At 40.6% G+C, this 21,413-nt stretch overlaps 1 protein-coding gene across 2 annotated transcripts in view; it reads right to left on the reverse strand.

Annotated features, from left to right (window-relative positions):
- Positions 1 to 14,604: 14,604 nt before the first annotated feature.
- LOC102293620 (TLR adapter interacting with SLC15A4 on the lysosome) overlaps positions 14,605 to 21,413 on the reverse strand; it is a 7,816-nt gene continuing 1,007 nt past the window's right edge. Inside the window, exon 2 of one of the 2 annotated variants that reach the window (XM_005942165.2) lies at positions 14,605 to 21,301. In XM_005942165.2, coding sequence (XP_005942227.1) covers positions 20,346 to 21,299 — 954 coding nt within the window. In that variant the 5' untranslated portion in view covers positions 21,300 to 21,301 and the 3' untranslated portion in view covers positions 14,605 to 20,345. The remainder of the gene's footprint in view (positions 21,302 to 21,413) is intronic. The other variant, XM_005942164.2, reaches the window with a different exon arrangement.

Here is a 21,413-nt window from a genome sequence, read left to right on the forward strand (position 1 = left end):
CCCACAGACACTCCAAGACAGGTTTCAGAAACTTAAGAGGACAACTTTGTATGATTCAAGGCTTCGCATTAAATGGCTCCCCTGGAAAAGTCTTGTACCGCATTGTTTGTTGATTTGTTGGGCACTCTTCTGGCGGTTGCTATAGTGACTGCTTCCATTTTCTCTCTGTGGCTGCTCACATAAAGGACTTCGTCCTTGTCTCCATAATAGTTACAAATTGAATACTGCACTTTCCAAGGACTCGTGTCACCAACTTACAGCAAAGTGAGTGTATGAGTGTGCATGTGCATCTGTGTGTGCATGTGTGTTTGTCAGAGCATGAAAGAAGACAAGCTGACTTTAGATTTGTTGCACAAATGGAAAATAAAATGTACATTTTTTTTTCTAACTTGGTCTTTTTTATGAATCAGAAAAGAAAGGACTAACAATACAAGCACTAAGATGAATGTGGAAAGATGCAACGAAGTGCAAGGCAGATTAAAAGGACTAATCAGGGATAAAAATGAAAAATTAAAAAGAAAAGGGTCTCGATCTGAGAGCACAAGATCAAGACTGTGTACACCAAAATCAGAACAATTGAGTTAACAGGACAGTTCAAACCAAAACTGTTAGGCACGACTCACGCTCCTGTCGCTGAAGTATGGCCCGCCTTGTCTGGTGATGTGAAATGCTCAATCACTGCTCACACTGAGGAACGAAAGGATATATAATGGAACGGTGATTATTTTAGAGGTCTGTGGAAATGTTCTAAGCACGACTTTGTTGTTTTTTTTTTAAATGTTTTTAATGTACAAGCACACTGCTTCTTCCTAAGTCATTATTTTAAAAAGAGCAAAGAAAGTGGGTCCTGAGACATTTCACCATATTTTTAAGTTGGTTTTAATGCATGCACTGAAGCCCTGAACATTTCTAGACTTCGCCCAACAGAGGTGTGAAAATGCAAATGTCAGTTTCTTTTAGATGAGATTAGAACCTCTTTAACCTGCCGGCTCTCTAAGAAAAAGTCAGCGTGGTTTCAACTGTGCCTTAACACCACCGTGTTCTGTGAATTCTGTACAGACAGCACTTTCACACAAGCCTAACATAAGTCTGAAATGGACTATCTGTGTGTGACACAACAGTCCAGGCCTGTAAACAACTTAACTTAAAACTGAAGCTCCATCAGATCCATGTTCTCACGGAGTCACTGAATCTCAAATCTGCCAATCTTTAGAACATTTTCTGCTCTCCAAAACTCTAATTTACATAAATAATTTACGGTGTAATGTTTGAACATATGTAATGAGTTTTGTTTCCTTTTGCTCATTGAAATCTGAGGCAGTGCTTGAACATGAATATTTCAAGAAATATTAAAGATAAAAGCCTGACATTTTCACTGGTCTTTTTTTTTTTTAGCATCAAAACAGAAAGAAAATCAGGCTGATCTCTAAAGTCTCATATTTGAGCGCAAACTACTCAAAAACTCCACAATGCAAAAGACAAACAGTGACTTCTGTATTTCACAATATTGCAAAAATAAAGAATGTAGAAAACTTTTTAACACAGAATTCTCTGAAGAAAATGTTATTTTCATGAATCTTTATGCTGGACTGGGCACATATCACAAGTTGTAGCACAAAAACAAAAGTATTAATAGATGGTATAATCTGAATGGATTGTACTCTAATTATAACTGTGAAGATAATAATTCATGTTTTTAAATATGTGCAGATTTTCCATTTTAGCCGTGTTCTACATACCCCAAAAATATATGGTGAAGTGTTTGATGTATGAAGCTAAAAGCTTCACAGCAATCCGTCGAAATTTTTGAACTTTGAACCTTTTTTTGTTTGCTTTGTTTGATTTTGAGCAAAAGGTGTTAATTTGAGATTTTAATTATCCAAAGTAAAAATACATTAAAAAAAAAATTGAGCTTTGAGAAAAATTTAAACTAATTGAAAATTATTTTGTGAACTTTTAAGACACCTTAGTTTGGCAAAATTTGCTATCACACCTTGCTCGAAGACGCTTTGTGCTTATTGATGCTTTGGATGTTTACAAGTCTGTGAGGCAAATTCTTTCCAAAATGTCTGTGTTTGTACTGTAATACACGGACTGGTTTTCCTAAATCTTGGATATTTCCTGCATACAATATTAATTAAAACAACTGAACTAATAAAAACTCAATTAAAACAAAACATTTTAAAACAAGGAAAACTAAACTGAAACTGAACTGAAATAAAAACAAAAAATGAAATAAAAAATATGAATTAATAAGAAAATTCAAAACTATAATAATTCTGCATCAGCCTGATTGTATCATGTATTATTCCCTGAGACAAATATGTGATTGTAGGCTAATAGCCTACACGCACACACCTACGGTCCTCCACAAGAAATATATTTGCTTGGCATTCACAGAGCAGCCCCGTCTCCTACCAGCTGCTCGTACAGTTCCTTAGATCTACAGTTTTACAGTAAGTTGTGCGTCGTAACCCCGGCAGTTTTTAAAAACAGCTCAGTGATACACAAAGCCTCTCTCTGAACAAACACAGCTTTGCTCATTGTTTACCTCAGCTGCGAACCTCTCACTGAATGTGGGTAAACTGCAAACACAAGCAGCGTAACACGCTTGCGATAGGATGGTTCATAGTCTGTTTGTCTCTCCTTTAGTAACAGTGTTCAAGGTCGGCGTATAAACACAAGGCCATCCTGATTACAACAAACAAAGCAGCAGATATTCGAGCTTGCAGTCTCTTCTCTGCGCCCCCCTCGCTTGGGGTAAACGTGTCAGATGTTGACATTTAAATTTTACATTTTTCAGATTCTTTCATTTAAAGAAACTTTTAGAATGATCTTGCTGTTAATCGAGGATTCTGTCATTCTGCGTCTCTGTCTGTACTTCACCTTAAACCCACTTTTCTTAAAACTTGGAAGGTTGGGGACACAAGTAATTTCTCGCTGTTGTTAGGCAACATCGCAACGGCCTCACTCAGGTCGTGACATTGTCTGCAACCTTATAATGACATCACCAGTCCAGATAACACAGTTTATAAATAAACCTTCACTGTCTGCAACATCAGATTACATTTTCTGATGCTTTAAAAAAAAAAGCTGGAAAAGAATATTTAAAAAGAGAAACATGAACTTTCAACTACAAAATGCTTGTTTAAGATTTATGCATCATTAGTAACCTACTGATGATTTTCAGTTGTTGTTGGGTTTTTTTTTGGGGGGGGGGGGGGATTTGCTTTCTTATCAACTGTGTTCAGTATGGAGGTGGGAGAGGGCTTGAGAAGAGAAGGTGAACTTTTGAAAGTTTATTGAAAGTAAAGTAGTCTTGTAAATGACTGATATCATGTTACCATCAGCCTTTGTTTATTTCCCATCTGAGGGCACAATGCCCTGCAAATTGCAGCCTCGGGCCACTGCAGCCAAGCAGGGGAGCCTTGAGTTTACCCAGACCACTTGACAAACAGATGCCAGGAAAAGTGACCCATGTGTTCTCACTGTACTTCAAAGCCTTGACAATATCAATTGCTGGCTGTCTCAAAACCTTTCAAAGCTTAATGATGATAACTTTGATGTTTTAGTTATTAAATCCACTACCCTGACCCACAGTACGCTAAGCCTTTTGTCCAAAAATGTCAAGCAATCTACTCATAACCTGTGATTTTCAACACTGAGCTGTGTTTCAATGCTCAAGTTGAAAAAAAATGCCCACTACACTGACTCCAGATAATACAGAATGTGGCTGGATTTTAATTGGCACCAGGATATGTCAGTACATTACTCCAGTATTAGGAAGCTTACACTGGTTGGCTGTTAAATTTCATGTCTATTCTAAAAGCTTACTAATGACTTGCAGCATTAAATGGCAACGCTCCAAATCATATGAAAGAATTGTTTGGCCTCTATATGCCTGGATGGCTATTTTTATTGTTAAATGGGGCTGGTTTGTCCAAGGTCTCACCTAGTAAACAAAGGTCAGCAGGCCTTTGTTGTTAGGGCTCCCAAACTGTGGAACAGCCTTCCCACCAATATCAGGATGCCACTTATTGTCTTATAAGTGGCAGAGATGAGCGTTCTCCAAAGGGTGGCTGGCCCCTCAAAGAGATAGGCGGAGGAGTTCGGCCATCTGGGAGGGGTTTAGACCAGAGCTGCTACTCCATCAAAAGGAGCCAGTTGAGGTGGTTCGGGATCTGACAAGGATGATTCCTGGGTGAGGAGTTCTGGGCAGGTCCCACCATGTCCCACATGGATTGATTGTGGCATTCATTTAAACGCTGACACAGTAAGGCTGGCTGCTTATGATTGAAACACTCAAAGAAAAAATAAGTTTGAAGGTCTTTTATATTTGTCAGCGTTGCTGAGTGCTTCAAGTTTCCAAGCAGTCTCTGCAAACTTTACAGACTGAATGCACAAACACACCTCCACACAGACACAAAACAATAATTCACTTCGTGTTGAAAGTCCCCTAAGCCACTCCTGGCATTTCACAGGTCTTTCAATTAAAATCTTTTATACAAATTTATTCAGAACCCATTCCTTCCACTAAGCTCGCCTGTGTTCATCATCAGAGACACATTATAATTAAGGTCATAAGGACATTGGGTTGTACTCGGAAGTTTGTCTGTGAAGGTTCTCAGTCAGCAGTCCATCTGCATCTTAAGGATAAAGGACACTCTTTCGAGGATGCCAATGTTCACATTTTGGACAGAGAGGACAGATGGTTTGAAAGAGGAGTGAAAGAAGCCATCTATGTCCACTGTGAGCGACCATCTTTGAACAGAGGCGGGGGTTTACGACACCAACTCTCTGCCATCTATAATCCAGTTTTGAGATCCCTTCCCAGACGCCTTAACGCCCACTCACATCCTGGGCCATCTGATCTCAGGAATTCGCATGATAAGGTGGGGCCAGGTTTCACAATGAACACACCCGAAACTCTGGCTGATTGGGACCCACACCCAGTTTCACACCTTGGCTCAGGCGATTAGAGGATCATCAGGGGGTCCTTTTGTCCCTCTGTGGGGGGATACTCCCACTAGGTTTATATCTGGGACTCTCCACCATTTGACCTTAGAACTGAAGAAGCTTCTCGGATGAGAGGTGAAACGTCTTCAAGCAACTTAAAGAAGTCCAGACGCTTTTCTTTGCAAGCTCCTTTGACTACTCAGAAGTTTATGTATGTGGATGTTGGGCATAAATGGCATAGTAATTTTGGGCTTTTAATGATTTCTTTGAACTCTTCTTTTTCCAGGGTGGACCGATTGTACAGTCTACATCTTTAATGACTTAACGAAACAAGAATTGTGGTGCATAAGTTTGATTTAATTTGGATTTTCTCTAATGCACACAGGGTCAAAAGTCTACAAACACTTGTAAATATATAGACTTATTTACATTCTTTAGTAAGTTGTACTGAAGTTGTGTGTCTTTTATCTTGACAAAGCCAAGGCCCATTAACTTCTCATTAGTGATCATCACTGACTGCATCTGCTTGTTTCTCTTTGCCAGCATAAAAATACTTTGTTTAACAGCGCTCAGCTCTGGGGCCATTTTACTGCCAGTGGTTGTGGTACAATGCACAAAGTAGAATAACTATTTTTTCAGTTTCACCTCACATCAACAGTTAGACAGTTGAAACTGGGACACAACTGGATGTTCCAACAGGACAATGATCCCAAACATACATCAAAACTGGTTTTGGAATGGATAAAATAGCATTAAGATTCTGGAATGTTCTTCTCAAAGCCCTGACCTCAACCTTATGGAAAATTTGTGGACTATAGTTAAAAGTCAGGTCCGTGCCAGAAAAGTAGCCAATTTAAATAAACACTACCAATTCTTCCTCGAAGAGTGATCAAATATCCAGCCAGAAGGTTGTTGACGACTATCAAAAACATCTGGTCATGGTGAAACTTGGGAGCAAATAAAACCAAATTTCAAACTTGTTCAACTAATTGTTGTTGTTTTTTAAGTCATTAAAGTTTTATGCGGTTCAATCACTTCATTCTGAAAAAAGAACAGTTCACAGAAGTCACTAAAAGCCCAAAATGAACATGAAATTCAAAATGAGTGTAATGTAAGCTTCTGACCGAAGCCGAACGTTCTTCTGACCATGTAGGTCACTTTGTCGTTGCTATTGGCTTTTTGTGAGGAGAGACATGACCTCTAAAATCTAAAGCACTTTTCCCTACCGCTTGTGCATTAATTATGAGCATGCATGGTCATACATGCTCATGGAGCAGTAATTAAATAATTAAATGGAGAAAAGCCTGTAAGTTGGTTCAAGCATGCAAATAAAGTTTCTCCTCTGAGGACTGCCTACTAGCGTGTTTGTGTTATTTGACACTGTGTAGTCAAATGTCATTCTAAATTGGTGCTGATGTGAGTGTGTGCGCTTATCTGTCTCAGCCCTGTGATTGACGAGCAAACTGACCGAGGGGTACCCTGCCTTTTTAAGCTTTCAACTTCCCTTCAATTGAAGTTGAATAAGTGGTGGAGAAAATTGGTGGATGGACTTGTAATTGAAAGGCAGCAGCAGTACAGTTAAAATGAGCTTCATATTTGTGCAAGGTCTTCTTTTCTGTATTGACTAAGATCAAATTAAAGGAGAGAAAAAGCCTAAAAAACTGTGTTTAATCACTGCAGTTGTCTCCCGCCCCTAAGAATGACAAAGGTTATTTTTCTTCCATTAAACTTATTAGAAAAACCCTAATTTATGCAAGTCTTTCCACTGCGTGATGGAAAAATTGCTTGCTATGGATTAAGTAAGATCTTTAACATTTTTTTAAAAAATTCAAAAACAGCTGATAGCATAATGCTCTGCACTATTAGCGTAATCTTGTTCGACACCAGCACCTATCTCCTAAAATTGGCTCTTTACTGATTTAATAGTGCTATGCAGTCCACTTATCAACTTTGTTCATTTAAAAAAAAGGTATAAAATGCTGACTATACGAAACTAACATTCAATGTTCATGTTAAAAAAAATATCTACACATACGACTCTATGTGGAAAAGTAACTAACTCTGATTAAATCACTCTTTCACTATATATGGCCAGGCCTGGATATTGAGAATGTTAAAAAGCCATTTCTAAGGCTTTGGTATAGAGTGACCCACAGTGAGAGCCATTACCCACAATTACAGAAATCTTGAAACAGTAGTGAACCTGCTGAGGAGTGGAGTACTCTAATAGTTCATCAATGACTCATCCAGGATGTCACAGAAGAACCCAGAACAACATCAAAGAAATGCAGACCTCACTTGCCTCATTTAAGGCCAGAGTTCAGGAGAGCTGACCAAACCACTACTGACCAAAAAAGCCCCAAAGGTTTGTTTCACATTTTCCAAAAAAAAGACTTTCAGTAAAATATTCTGTGGACTGACGAAACAAAAGCTGAACTTTTTGGGAGGTTTGAGTCTAATACAGCATTTCATATAAAGATAACCTTAACAACAGGTGGAGGTAGTGTGATGGTCTGGGTCTGCTTCAGGATGACTTGCTGTAATTATTGGAACCACTAACTCTCCTCTCCGCCAGGAAATCGTAAAGGAGAATGTCTGACCATCATGTTCTAGTGGCTTAGCCAAAGTCTGGGCTTAAATCCAGTGAACCCTAAACAGGCCATTCATGCTTAAAAATGTGTCTGAAATTTAAAAAAAAAAATCTGCAGAGTGGGACAAAATTCCTCCACAGCCATGTGAAAGACTCACTGTACACTCAGTTATAAGGTTTGGGTTACTTTTTCACACAGTAACCCACATGTGGCCCTTTTCACACAGGGCCACATAGGTAAATTAAATATCCTTTAAAAACTGCCGTTCGCATTTATTCAGGTTATCTCTGTCTAATAACAACATTTTTTTGATGACCTGAAACGAGTGACAAATATGCAAAAAAAAAAAAAAAAAAAACTGGGGAGAAAGCAGTACTGTTTTTTTACAGCACTGTGTTATAATACTTAAATAAAAACAGATAAGCAAGCTACAGTGTAGCGCCGGTAACATGAGAGAATAAACGAGAAACAGCACAGAGGCGGGACGCTGCAGTTGTTATGTCCTTGCTGTGGATAAATTGCGTGTTGAACATGTGCCACTGGGATGTGAGCTAATTAGCCAAGGTTGAGTGGGACCCTGGGGGTGGGTTAACGTGTAGGGAGGAGGGAGGAGAAGAGGGAGAGGCAGCCAAGGTCAAACCCATGAGTGCACATGTGCTACCAAATCCATACAGCACAATGGTCCCTCTGTGCCACTCTGAGGGGTTCATTCGATTCAGTCTCTTCATTACTTAAGACCATCTTCACTTCAGCAATACACGCCTTCATTCTAGTTATCTCTGCCTGCACTCCTGTAGTTGGTCTAAAAGGTAGCATCTTAAATTACCAGCGATACAAATGCATAAATGCCTCACATGACTCCTGTGTATCCCATTTACTCGCCTTCATGCCTGCACCGCACACCTGTCCTTGCTTTTCATCTCTGTCTGTCCTTTGATCTATTTATTTCATAACAATGTCACACTCCTTTGTCTCACATGTAGAGCCTATAAAGAAAACGCAGGTAAGGCATGCATGCATAAAATGCATGTGCATATTGCAATACTAGGAAATGCAGCTGAGTGAAATATGAAATAACGTAGCAAAGAAGAAATAATTTATGTCCCTCCTATCTCATTCTTTATTGGTCTCACGGTGACTACAGTATGAATATTTTGCCGGCATATCGGGGACAGGGTCATGTTTGCATAAAGAGGTAAATTATGACACCAATAACAATGCCGGCGTGCCACAAAGAGACGTAGGAGTGGGTGAGGGTAGAGGGGCTGAGATGTTGGACGGATCAAGGCAAGTAAAATGTAGCTGATAGGTGAAATACATTTAGAAAGAAATTGGTTTCCTGTTTGAGAGATAAAACACATTATTTTTTATTCACATCCCTAAAAATTCTCATTAAATTTGGCAGCGAGGCATTCTTTTCTTCAACTTACTCACCTTGAACAACAAAGACGTTTTCAAATTTCTGTAAGTGAGTCGCCGGCAGGCAGTGAGTCATGCTGTCTGACTTTGCTTTGCTTCCTTGATAATTGTGCAGTTAAAGATCTGCAAGGCCTTGAAAATGCAACATTTTCAATCTTTCAATATTCCAAACTCAAAGCATTAAACTTTCTTTTTTGAAGTGCATCAAAATTACTCACCCTCCTTCTCTTTCTTTTATCAACGGCTGTAGTTACATTTGGCAGATAAAGACTTAGTGTTGCTGTTAATTAAACAAGGAAAAGGTGCAGGGATAGCTCAGTAGGTAGAGTGGTGACCCCGTGATCGGAAGGTTGGGCGTTCAAATCCACTAAACGGCTACCATGAGGTACACCTGAGCAAAGTACCGTCCCTACACATGGCTCCCCGGGCGCCCAATGGCTGCCCGCTTCACTGAGTAAATGGGTTAAATTTCAATAAAATATATAAGACAAAAAGTGTATCTGTACTTGGAAAGTGACCTCACTTCAAGCAGCTGACACCTTAGCTGTAGAATTTTCTTGTCTTTTGTTTTTTAAATACTTTTCTCTACCCTGCATGAGATCCTAAGCTCTATTGCTTATTGTGATTTCTTAACTTTTAGGGACTGTCTTTGATTAAGTTATATGGGGGTGGGTGCCGAGTTTGGCAGGTGATTGCTACCTGCCAAACTTGGCGCCCCGTTCTCTTTACAGGTAAGAGCAGGTTCAGACTTAAGAGTCTGATGAATGATGTGCTGCCTGCAACATTATCTATGAAGTGAACAGGGTACCAGTGGGCAACCTGCCAGTTCTGGTGTTCTCTAGTTAATTTCAGTCGAGCTAAAGAGCACGGGGCTGGGAGAACTGGCTCCACCGGAGGACCTCCCACCTTCATCTGATTATTTCAGTTTGGTCACAAACATACACATGAGCAGCCCGGTCATTTTGTAGGGTTCTGGCAATGCTCCTCATATTGTGCTGCCAGGTTAATGGTCTATATGGCCCTCTCCATGTCTTCTCATGTAACACCTCATCTCCTGGCATCTCTTCTACGCACTTGAAAGTCGTGGGAGACACAGCAGACCTTCTTATGATGTCACTTATGGGTGAGTTGGACTATTGGTGGAACACGAATGGGCTGGAAGTACTGCCCTGTGCTACCAACAATCACAAGGACTCAAGTAAAAAGTAAAACTAGCAAGAAATCAGTCAGGAAGGATAAGCAGAGAGCAATGATCCGTGGCCACCACCTGCAAAACCATTCCCCTTGCAGGGGTTGTCTTGTAGCCACTTTAGGGCCCCTGATTCACAAAGTTCAAGGCTATATCCGTTTGTATTAACCCCATCTGATAGCATGACAACATACATGTAAACAAACATTCTTGGTTCTTCAATTACGACAGCTGGCTATAGTTTTAAAGCAAGCCACATTCCGCCTGTATTAATATAATTTTATATCTAGAAGTTCTTTCCAATTACCCTTTATTCTTTTCTGCCTTTTCAAGTTCATCTATTGGCCTTGCTTGGCACATCATTCTGCCTCCTCTCCACACTTTATTTGTATCAGTAATTTTTTCCTCGCTCTTCAGGGTGTTGCTTTCTATACATGTTTTCTTTTGCCAAGGCCAAGGCCAAGGCCTCCTCTAAATGCCTGCTGAACTTGATGAACTTCCTGTTTATATGAGGCAATCTTTGCCAGGCTACCTTGGCATCTCTTACATTGGTCGCTACATGTTATATGTAGTAAACACCATATCTTATTTTAGCTTTTGACTCTGTATGTTATGGGTTAGAAAAGACAGCTCATTCTCACTCCCAGCTTGGTGCATACTATGTCAAGATGTTATATATAAATGCAAGAGACAACAGCATTGTTTTCTGACACACGGGGATACCTTTTAAGCATACCCCTTTAGCATGTTTTTCAGACTGCCAACTGTAAAATAAAGTTTTCTTCATCTTACAGTTCATCTATACTATTCCTGCAATGTGAAGCTGAATAATCGCTGCAACTTGTGTCTTTCCTTGTTCAAGTAAAGAATTTGTTTATTTGTATTATAACATATCTGAATATCTGCAATCACAGCATTTTAAGATGGTTACAGGTGTACCCTTAGGCACCCTCCCTGATTCAGACCTTTCTTTCTCCACGTAAATGGCCTTCTTGACTCCCCGCTCAAACCAACGTTCCTGTGTACATCCTCATCATTGAAAGAGTGTCCACTGGCCTCTAGGTGTAAATGTAGAGACCTAGCCTGACAAGGTGGCTCTTCTATGTTATGGCATCCACTTAAACAGAGGTTGTTTGGTTTCCCCAATGTATAAATCACAGCAATCCTCCTGACACTTACCAGCATACGCTACATTACTCTGTTTGTGTCGGGGAATCTGATCTTTTTTTTTGGCGCAGCGTGTTTTGGGGTTTGAAAGCCAAAGAGATGTAGTGTTTAGACAAAATGCATCTTAGCTGTTCCAATACTTCCGACACATAAGGCGTCACTCAGGATTTTCTTACTTAGGCAGCAGTTGTCCTTCTTCTCTGCTGGATCATCTGGCGCTTTCTTCAGGTGCCTTCCCAGCTTTGACAAATGTCCAGCTAGGATAATGATATTTACTCAGGCCTTTCTTGATATGATGTTCTTGTTTGTTTGATCAGTGGTTGTTGATCAATGGTCATGACAATTTGCATATTAATGACCAAGAGACCTCACAAACCATTGTTCATCAGTGGTGCTGGTTTCAGTCATCATGTAAATTTACTGTTTATAAGTTTGGGGAAACCTGGGATTTTTGGGATTTCTTGTATGAATGTATGTGTGTGTGTGTGATTGGGTGACGAAGCTTGTAGTAGAAAAGCGCTATATAAGTACCAGGCCACTTACCATTTATACTCAACTATGGGCTTGTCTACCTGTCGCAGATTTCAGTAGCTTGATTACTGCCAACCTTGTCTTTCACACACTCACAACAGAGCGTCACTGACTTCACGCAACAAAGTAGCAACCTTCAGCGTTAAAAAATGAAGCTTGGCAGCGCTGAAACCAGCTGTTCCTGTACTTGAGGCTCCAAGAACAAACAGACTCCCATCGTAACAGGAGAAAGAAGCCTGTTTATTCTATCATGGATGGTTTGGGAAGCAACTCTCTGTTTTCTCTCTTGGATCAAGTAAGGCCTGTCATTACTGTTTCTTAGTTGAGAGAATACATCTGACAGCCTTTGTTATGACTTGGAGCCCACAGGAGAGGATCGGAATAGTGTTTTGAATATACCTTTGACCTTTGAGAGACATGATATGTTTTCCATATCACGGTGATTAAAAAGCTTTTAGCAAGTCATCCTCAGCTCCTTAAGGGCCCAGCAGACACAATGAAACATCCCCTAGCAGTAGTGTCACTACTCGGCACTCAGAGTGTCTGGATGATCTGTCCAGGAGAAAAAAAAACAATGTTGTGTTGAAAATATATTGATAATATCCCATTTCACATGATTTGTACGAATCTATAAAACATCAAAATCAGACAAGATAGAAGACATCAAGATATTTGATGACTATACCCTAAGTTTTGAGTTAGAAAATCAGCTGTTCATCCAGCTGACAACCAGCTGGAACATTGTAGGCTCAAGAAGAACACCATATCACCCAGAGGGAGATTGGTCAAAGGCTCCCCTGCTGATGGTGAACATTCTCCCAGAGATTGTGGAAACCTGTGTGTTGCTTAATAAGCCAGCCTGTGAAATGCAACTTCAGAAAATGTGAGCCAGTGAGTTTTTACTGCCTATTCCGGAGGGACCTACAACCTCTGATTCTGAATAACAAGAAAGTAGAACCCCATACTATTGAAATACATGAAAAAAAGGGGGGGAAACTGAAAGCAAAAAGCCAATATAGTGCTAGAGACGTCTGCAGAGAGACGTCTGCAGAGAGGCGTCTGCAGAGAGAGAGGAAAAAAGAGTTATGACAACAAAGTAAGGCATTCTGGGAAAAGAGGAAAGGCAACCACATCCTAATTAGAAACATCACGCCCTGGTGCACAACAGGCACGCTTGGTTGTCACTAGAAAAACTGAAAAGTTGTCTATCTGGTAAAGAGAAAGCTTCCAATTTATGAATTTGTGCATGCGCAGAATATTGCATCATTGCCTCCAGCTTTCATGTAACCATGAAAATACTTGTGCCTGATCAAAGGAAAAGTACAAAAGAAAAGATTTTTATGAAACACAAGTGCATCGGCGCAACCTGAAAGCAGCAGTGAATGAAGACGACTGTGGTGATACCTGCCAGTATACCGCTGGTAGCAAAGCAGATTCAAGCAGATGAAAGCACAATGTCAGCTGACACAAAGGATGCTTACAACTTCAAAAAATAAAATGTAAAAAATAATAAGAAATATGGCTGAGCAGAGACAAGAAGATTTGGAGGACACTGTGTCATCAGCCAGTCAAAGCAAGCATGGAAACATCTGTGTTTTTTAAACTCTCATCACACAACTTAGTACCAACACTTGCCATGCAGAATTAAACTTGAAGCACTATGTCTTTATCGTCAACCAGATACTGACCACAGAGCGCTCATTCCATCGTTTATGAGACAGTTTCCAGAACAGCAGTCACTGAATAACATTTCCCAGAACAGCTTTCACACATTTCATGGACTGTTTTGAAAATCAGATTGTATTCACATGAACTTGGACTGCATAATATGATTTACCACAGGAGCTGCTGAGCCAGCTCTAAACTGCAATCAGGATCTTGTGCACATCCATCATACTCTGATGTGGCGCAGCCAGAAAGCAGTGCAGAAACTGACTACAGCAAACAGTGGAGAGCAAACAGAGCAGCAAGGACGAGGGGGGCTACATTCGATCACCTGTGATTAAGGTATTATGTAAGAACAAAAAAACTGCATCCTTACAGATATCCAACATCTTGTACGGGAGTTTTTCACCTTCCCTCCAGCCAAGGTTGAAGAGCTGTTTACACCAAAACTACCAGATACAGCAGCTTAAACTATCACGCTCATACATAACTGACCAGTATCAAGATTTATACATTGAAGGCTCACTTTCATTCATGACGTACACTATATGGTCACTGTATATAGTATAATTGCTGACCATGTGCATTCCTTTATGGTCACGGTGGTACCCATCTTCTGATGGCTGCATGTCTCAAAGCTCCAACCATGTCAAACTGGTTTCTTCCACATGTGAATGAGTTCACTGTAGTTAAATGGCCTACACGGTCACCAGATCTTGAGATGAGGTGGAGAGATGTGACAGTTTCACATCATGGATGTTGTGAAACTGATAAATGAGCAGCTGTAACTGGAAGGTCGCCGGTTCGATCCCCGGGCTCTCTGTCCTGGTCGCTGTGTCCTTGGGCAAGACACTTTACCCTCCCGCCTACTGGTGTTGGCCAGAGGGGCCGATGGCACGACATGGCAGCCTCGCTTCTGTCAGTTTACCCCAGGGCAGCCGTGGCTACAACTGTAGCTTGCCTCCACCAGTGTGTGAATGAATGGTGGCATTGTAAAGCGCTTTGGGTGCCTTGAAAAGTGCTATATAAATCCAATCCATTATTATTATAAAGAATTAAGGTTGTTCTGAAGTAGTAGCAACATGTGCCTAAAAAAAGTGTCTGACAAGTTGTGTAGTGTTTGCTATGTGAGCTGCCACACACAGCTGCACTCTGTATTCATTATCTTATTCATAATTATCTGTATATTGCTTGTATATTGTGTATTGTCTGCCAACATGTGCATTAGCATAGTAAGACACAGGTGTGTGTATAGCAGCTGTTACACACATGATAGGGCATGAGATTTGTATGGTTTGTTTATGTGCAAATTTCAGTATTTATTTGCACATGATGTAGCCTGACGGGGTTTGCCCTCAGAAAGTAAATATTCAGCACAATGGTCAAACTTTTGGTTGTGTTTCGCTTTAGTTACTTTTTACATTAATCAATCAAAGAATACCGTCCATGAAAAATGTACAAGTTTCAAATAAAAAATGCACTTTGTATTTCTTTCCGTGTGTCTTATGCATTATTTTACATGCCAGTTTGAGAACCTATTGTTTGTAGCCTCTTTACAAACCAAAAAGTGAAATTATGTATACTTTTTTCCCCATTTCATTAAAGTCAAATGTTACTGGACTTGTGTGGAAGGATAGATAATAAAAAGACACTGTTGATTTTTTGCTCTGTAAGCTAAACCATCTGTCAAACAAGTACACAAAGGATGCACAAACTGATAACAACAGAGATGATATAAGAAGGGGTGAAAGAAAATGTTCATCAAAATCTCCAGATGGACAGGTCAGTGTGTGCGCGTGCTGTCACTGACAGTGATCAAAGTCGTAATCAAAGACAAACACATGAGAACACAGTAGTGCTTTGACGAGTGGAGAAGAAAAAAAGAACCTCCAAAAACACTTTGAAGCTACTCTATCTGTGAAATTGAGGAATCTAAAGATGAAAAACAAGGATCGGGTCCACAAATGAATGTTATGTCTCGGAAATCAGAAATACATAATAAGCTATCCAGTAAAGGACAGCGTGTGGGGGAAAATCTGTTTTCAGAGCCACATGCTGTCCACATTCTGAGTTCTGTGATATATACTCAAACATGAACGCATTATGTTTTCCAGCTCTTTGAGAGCCAGATCCTGCTGCACCGCTGTCTCTCAAGGTCGCTCTCTGTCTGCTCCAGCTTAACCAAGGTCACCCGCTTCACTGCGGGCTCTCTGCAGCCTTGAGCAGCTAACCGACCAGGAAATGTGTGTTCTCCCGTTCCACCACGTATATCTCCCAGTGTCAATCAGACAGTTACAGAGCAGGGCTGCCATTTAATGTTCCTGCATGCTGCCTCTTGTTCATTAGGTCAATCCACTGAATATAATCTAAGAAAAAAAAAAGGCAATCGCTCAAGCGAAGTTGAGCTTCTCAACAAATGTTAATCGAATTAAGTGCTTCAATACACCAGCTGTAGTCTGAAATGCTTCCACTTGTGTGTGCGTTTACGTGTTTTCCTGCATGCGTGTGAGTCTGTGTGTAAATCTTTGAAGAACCCAAAAGATCTTGACTTTTAGTAGGCGCTAACAAATTATGAAAAGTCACAAAAAGAAATGTAAACATACGTGGCTGTTCCAATTAACAAAGCCGCATAGTAAAAGCTTTTTAAATAAAGGGAAGCCACAGAGTGCGAAAGGCATTAAAGCCACAATAGTGAGAGTGTATCCGGGACCTTGGTTTTGATATAAAATCCCATGGCCTTGCCTCCACTGCCCTCCATGTTAAAAGCTCTTTGTGACGAGGAAATTACTTTATGAACCTCTGAAAGACACTCCAACACTTCAACCTCCCCGTTAGTTTCATTGCTAGGCCATGAGAGAAGTGCATGTGCGTGCATGTGTGTGTGTGTTTTCACCACTCTCTGTCTGTCTTCTTTATTCATGTTTTCTCCAAAAACCATTCCTTCCCTTAAAGAAAAAAAAAACTCCCCATAGCAATTTTTTTGAACTCTTTGTCCTTCTACTTGTAAAGCATTTGAAACCAAACGAGTAAAATAAAATCTGTAAATTATAAATCTGCTGAGAAGAAAATGTAAATAGCGTGCATAATTTGTGTGAACGGTGAATTTGAGGGTCTCTAGGTAAACAGACTGTGAGATATTGCTTTATGTGGTGTTACCTTCAGCCCTTCAAACAATTCTTATAACCTCTGCTGGAACAACAGGTCTGTTTTTCTTCTTTTTTTTCCTCCAAGGTCTGTGGAAATTAGTTTATTTGAATGCTCACGCTGCCGGGCTTGGCATTGGGTGAATCATATTTATATGTGAGCGTTTGTGTTTAGGTCTGTAAGAACTTTGTTCCTTTAACATGTACCTGGAATGTTCAGTCCAGATAGAAGCAGAAATACCAAACATGTGTCTCTCTGGCCTTGAGACTTCACAGGGCTCCGACTGCGGCACTCAGCTCGGTAAACACATTTTCCTCCTGTGGCTTTCTGTTTGGAAAGGAAACAAGGAAGTTGATCAAACACTGGATCAGAAGGCCATGGCTACACTGGAGCCGCTGGTCTTTGAAAGTGGAGAAAAAAAGGGTGAAAAGAATGTGCAAAAACATTGTCCAGCCCTGCTAAAAATTATACATGTGCAATATTTTCCAAAACTAAATCTTGTGGTGTAGATATGCTTATCCTTATCTGAACAGATTTACACCCCAGTCCTGATGACATCATAGAGTCAGAGTAAAAGGGTGCACAAGATAGAGGACATTAACTGGCTGGATAGACACTGACTGTAAGGAGGAGGTGAAAAGGGGGAATAAAAGGTATAGAGGGGCAAAGCCATGAGGATTAAGTTAGGTGGCAATGCTTCCCCCTTGTGACTGATTATCAAACTGCAAGACTTACAAGAAAATCAGTGAAGCTCTTTTTTTGTAAGAGAATAAATAAAGATTTGAATGCCTGGAGCTATATCATGAAACCCAATTTGTTTAATTTCAGAATTTAAACAATTGTCCTGGGCTTTGAAATATACTGCTTAGATGCATGGAAAACACCCGATACTCCAAACATGCAGAAATTCACATTATATGAATAGTGCACAAGAAATTAATACTTGATAACATTTGGTTTTCAAATTAAATGTGATCATAAGCATTCCCATGTGTGGTTTCAAACATCATTTTAAGTTGAGCAAACAGATAAATGTCCAAAAAGCCTTCAAGTTCTTTCTGCAACATGACAACAACTCCAAAAAAAAATACAGTTACAGCCATATAAAAAAAAACAAACCCTCAGCTAAACCCTCACAGGCTCGAGTACCCCTCCAAAGAAGGATGTGCCCCTGACAGAAGAATATGCCCCTCATAGCGTCGTGATCATCACTTAGTCTGGGATTACATGAGGGCAGATATCGACAAAAACTGTGTACAAGTACCCCAAGGTGAAGAGAACAACCTACCTGCCAATTATCCAGTTCTTTCAATGTCCACCTCAAAGAACTGTTGCTTTTTAAGGGCAACAATTTCTTACACCAGATATCAATTTTTGAACGCTTACTGACTTTCACCCAGCAAAGTGTGAAAGTTAAAGGAATAAAAATGAGCAAAAAAGCACATCTGAGTAAAATACATGGGCACAGATTTAAGTCAAGGGGAACTTTAACCTCACATCATGACTTTATTAAACCACCCTGAATTAAAGAAGCTTTAGAAATAAATATGTAAAGCTCCTACACAACCTTGCTCTACCATTGATTCAGCCAGACAGTTAGATAAGATTATCAGCGCTTTATGACTCTCGTTCTTCTCAGATTTTCTCTCAAGGAGAGTTTCAGAAGTAAGTTTAGGGAAAAGTTATCCATTAATAAGACAGCAAACTATTCAACTCAAAGACTGAGAAGTGAACAAAAGAGTAGCAGTAACTCAAAAACAGCACAAATGGAGCCAAACCCGTGAGTTAATTCAAGTCAGCTCGAGCTGAACTGCATACATACGCCAACATGTGTCACTCTCCTCACATCATATTCCAAACAAACTCTCCCATTTTCCAATCTCTCCCTCCAACAAATCAAACCTACTGTTAACACCCCAGCTCCCACCTGTAGGCTCTCAGCGGACGATTACTTATGATTCCACCGTGCACTGGCAAGGAGTGATGAGCCGCAACAAGATGAGAAACTATAACTACATTCAGCTACAATAACAGCTCATTTAAAATAAAACATAATAAGCGAAAGACACTGAGGCGTGGAAACATGATAAAAGAGGAATGACCTAAAGGACTGAGCTATAAAAAAATCCAAGTATGATTTCTCAGAGATGTAAACAACTTTTTCCTGAAAGAAGCCAGTAACCGAGGATACTGGATAACATCTATTTGAGCAGGTGAAGAGAAGTCCGAGGTTAAACAACAGGTTATCAGTAAACGGCAGTGCGGCGGGGATGGAGGATGAAGCGCTGGGTCTGGCTGTGAATGGGTTTGCAGAAGATCAGAAAGGTTTGTGGGAGTAGGTCAGAACAGCGGGCAGTTAGACGGTCAGAGCCTTTTTCTACAGCTCACAGAGGAACTCCGAATCGTGCTTCAGGTGACTGATTTTTAAAGGGATCCTCTCGCGCTAATTACTTAAGGAGGCAAGAATCCGACCCCCCTAAAGTCATCATTTAAATGGATTTCAGAGTAGCCTCCAAAACCATGATCTATAGTATTTCATGCTAACATCAGAGAGTCAGACGATCAAAAGGACAATTATATAAACTAATTAGAGTTCTTAGGGGTTGTTAAATGTTTCTAATTGGCTACATAACACATAAAATGACACATAGAGAGAGAGGGAGCATTCATAAGTCACATTATAATATAAGTAATTTCATCAAGGGTGGGATATTAATCTGTGGATGAGTCAGTAAGGGGAAAGGTGATCTGCAAGACAAGAGAATAAATGACATGAGATGTACAAAAGTGCCTTTGTTTTCTTTCAATGATTTTCAGCAGTCTTGATTCATCTTTGTCCTCATCATACAGCTGAGTTCAAGGAAGAGTGGAGGAGGGGGAAATAGTCAGCTCGTGGAGTTTTCTTTTCATTCTTAAGGAGCAATTACACTCCTGGATGATGATTTTTGAATTAATAGAAAATCTGTTTCGTTAAAGCATGTATTCTCTTTTCATGTGCTGCTCAGACATCATGAAATCAAATTCTTTACATCTGCAGTCCTGATGGGGAGACTGGGGTAACAAATGCAGCACTTGGTTACAGCTACATTTTTAGGTAACAGAGCCGATGAAGTCGCTGTGTGAAGCCTAGAATGACAGCGTGTTGATCGAAGGGCATTTCAAGGCTGCACTTTTGGATATTTGTTGCAAATTCAGTGTCTTCCCTCCTAGTTTGATCATAAACAGCCTTGTTTCCTTCGTGAAAAAAAAAGAGTCAAATCTAATTAATCAGTGATCATTAAGCATGCAAAATGATCTTAGATGTGGCTGCACATAATACATAATGAGGCAGCATGCTGTTTTTGATTTCATGTTGTTCTGCTAGACCATCGATGTTCTTTTGAAAAACGGGAAGCAGCGGTTTCAGTTTTCAGTTCCTGTTTTTATTTTCTTTAGAAAGTTAAAGCTGCACTAAAGACAGGTAAACACAGATCCCAGTGTCATCACTGCAAATTCAATTTAGGATGCATAAATACGGCACATTTTCCAGGTAATTACTGCATAATCCCACGTAGAACTCTCATTTAACATCTTCTCAAGAGCTAATAAAATAAAAATGTGGTCATCAGTCCAATCCTGGGTTTTTTCGGTGTTGTACTGAAATGAAAGGCAGTATTGAATGAAGGAGTTCCTTGACAGTGGGGTCACTCATTACTCTCTGTGAGTTGCTCCCTGGATGCCTCATTAGAAATCTGCAGAAAGGGAGTACTGATCTCACTTGACTGCATATCACCAGCGACTCGCAGGAAGCAGCTCAGGACCATGTCCTTGGCCAAGCCGGCCTCCATGTTGCCCTCCCGGCTGAGCTGCAAAGTGATTTGGTCCAGGCTGGTGAGGACCAGCTCTGAGCCCAGTAAAGGGCAAATGGCACTTGCGTCAGAGTCTGAACCAGGGGCTCCTTCTCTTGCCATATTCTCCATCATGTATTGCTGATACAGATCCAGGAGTTTTTGCTCCAGGTAGTGATTCAGAAGGGAGTTGGAAAATGGACCTTCATGCCCCTGGAGCAAAAAGCTCCGATCACGGCCGCTCCCCAGTCTCCACCGATTCGAACCTCCCCTCAGTGGAAACAGCATCCCATCCCGAGCTTCGTGTCCTTGGAGGGAATCTTCCACAGCTGGGGGCACATCACAAGACTGGATAAAGGGACCGACATCCGGTACATTGGCACAAACCCTCAGCTCGCAATTATTAGCTGAGAGAGGCAGCACCTGGTCACCTGCAATATGAAGGTCACTGTAGTTTTTGCAAAAGCTCTGACAGAACGAGGGAACCAAGAAAGGGGTATCGCCACCTGAGTGAGCTTGGGCCGGGATCTCTATCTCTCGAGAGATCTGCCTGCCTAGATGAGCTCTCTGAAGATTTAAGGACTGCAAAGGAGAAATGTACAACTCAGCTGAAGCCCTTCGGTTGTCTGTAGTTATCTGCTCCGGGGAATTGTGATGAACAAGCGGAGCATGTCTGGTGGAACCTGGTATGAGGGCAGCAGCTGCTTTCTGTGACCCATAAGAATTCTGGAAAGCTGGCTTAGAAGGAAGGGAGTCCAGCTCTTCAAATTCACAGTAGGTCATGATCAGCAACCTGCCTTCACAAAGCATGGCTGCAAGAAAGAGCACATATTCAGAAGATGTATGCAGTAAGAGTAAAGGGAATTTAACATGTGATACGATGCTATTTTTACCACCATATATATATATATATATATATATATA

This window comes from Haplochromis burtoni, unplaced genomic scaffold (genome assembly GCF_018398535.1).
Source record: "Haplochromis burtoni strain Fernald_Lab_line unplaced genomic scaffold, NCSU_Asbu1 Contig_333, whole genome shotgun sequence".
Classification (NCBI taxonomy): Eukaryota; Metazoa; Chordata; class Actinopteri; order Cichliformes; family Cichlidae; genus Haplochromis; species Haplochromis burtoni.